The sequence below is a fragment of the Gregarina niphandrodes genome, assembly GCF_000223845.1.
Source record: "Gregarina niphandrodes unplaced genomic scaffold scaffold00066, whole genome shotgun sequence".
Taxonomy (NCBI): Eukaryota; Apicomplexa; class Conoidasida; order Eugregarinorida; family Gregarinidae; genus Gregarina; species Gregarina niphandrodes.
In genome coordinates this window covers 15,674-17,479 of record NW_011645832.1, presented here as the reverse complement: position 1 = coordinate 17,479, position 1,806 = coordinate 15,674, and the positions used below count along the sequence as shown (strand labels likewise).

At 54.9% G+C, this 1,806-nt stretch overlaps 1 protein-coding gene across 1 annotated transcript; it reads right to left on the bottom strand.

The window, feature by feature from the left end:
- Positions 1-1,140: 1,140 nt before the first annotated feature.
- On the bottom strand, positions 1,141-1,545 carry GNI_178190 (hypothetical protein; the record flags this gene model as incomplete). Its single annotated transcript, XM_011135158.1, has 1 exon — positions 1,141-1,545. The coding sequence occupies one exon, from the start codon at positions 1,543-1,545 to the stop codon at positions 1,141-1,143; it is 405 nt and encodes a 134-aa protein (XP_011133460.1).
- Between the last annotated feature and the right edge of the window lie 261 nt (positions 1,546-1,806).

Below are 1,806 nucleotides of genomic sequence, written 5' to 3'. Positions count from 1 at the left end.
CTGGGCCAGTCTCCTGCCGCTGCTTAGTTATCCAGCCAAGCTGGGGACATCAGCGCGTGTCCTTGACAACCTGGCAGCGGCCACGATTCGCTCCCTTCTGCCGCTCAGGTACCCGCGCTCTCACCAACCGTGGGCCAGTCGTCGTACATCTGGCTCCGTGCACGCAGACCGCCGAACCACTGTCACCTTCACTTCGCTGTCTCTCGCATAGCCTCGAGCGTCGTCGTTGCTGCCGTCTGATCAGCTTAGCCGTGCTGCCTTCGCGTAACCTTCACCTTCAGCCAACACGAACGTGTCATTTGTAGGATACCAACCCTCCATCTTCTCACCACCAACGGCTACTAACGCCGCTGGCTACTAACCAGAGCTCGATGACCAGACAAGAGCCAGGTTCTTGAACTTTGCAAGGCCAGGCGACTAACCGCCCTTCTGCATAACAGACCCCTTTCCGACCCCCTGGTTATACGGAGCACCATTACTCTGTGCGCATGCGAGTCGGCCGGTGTCGGGACGGCCCCATCCTGACGCGGTACACCACAGCACTGTCTGGAAGAACTGGGGCGGCAGATAAACTAGCAAAATGCAGCCTCATCAAGGAAAGGAGAATGTGACCAATGGGCACGTGGTCCGCTCAGGCCAGCCCCCTGCCGTGGACGCCCAGCGGGGGACGCCACCACCACCATAGGCTAGGCCGATGGTACGATCCAGTAGAGGATCAGTTGAGGGGCCCACCGCCACGGTGATGGAAACACGCACAGCTGAAGAACCACCAATGGTACGTCTGACCCTGCACCAATGGTGTGGCAATTGGGTCGCTGCTAAGAACGAAATCCAGGTGCTATCAGTGTCGGCAACCCAAACACCTGCACCGGATATGCACGAACCAGACGGTTGGGCAGTTACAAATTACATCCGGAAGGGAACGTTGTGGATGAGGCAGAGCTTGCATCATGGTCCAGACCCGATTCTACCACGACGCCCACGCGTTCAAATCAATGCAGGTACAGCGATGCAAGTTCACCATTTTTGCTGGCCAAAGGATTTGAACCTGGGAGTGGTGGAAAAAGAGACCAGAAGAAAAAGACACCAGAAGATAACTGATGGTTGGGGTCGCTCTAACCTTCGTCCAGTATGGTGGGGTTAACTGTGGCAGGCATGATTCAGACCGCAGTATAGCAACTCTGGATGGTACTCCTGCAGCGCATTTTGCACATCTTCAAAGGATTCGTCGACTTCAATACCGTACCTGAAACACATGCGCAGGTTTTTATTTGCGATTGCGTCCCAGAAGTGGCAAATGAATGCACCCCCCCCAGGACGGCCACAATCCTCAGGGAAATCAACAGGCTCACCGCCGTATGACATGTCTGTTCCGACACATTCTTCCACCGGGGCTTCCACCCTTGACAGCACTTTCGGCCAAGGGAAATCACAGGTCGTCGGCCTTTCGGCCTTGCATTTACCGCTCGCCCGGCAGACTTTGAACGGGCTGTTTGATTGACCGCGGAACCAGGAGATGTCTTCAAATTTGAGCTGAGTCCCCATCAGAAAGCACCTCTTCTTAGGGTCGCTTTTACTCGTCAGACAATAAGGCACACCTTTAACACAGTGGGTATGTCTCAAGTTAGTTTCACGGACACAGGGCGGGATCGTGCATCCACCTTTCACCCGGCAAAAGTCTACCCTCCTGTGTCGAGATATGAACTTGGAGAGTCTTTTGCGCATATTTTCAGCCCCGGACCAGCTTTTTCTCTGACACTTCTTCTCAGGTTTGGCTGTATCCAGCACGCATAAAGCGAAACCCTC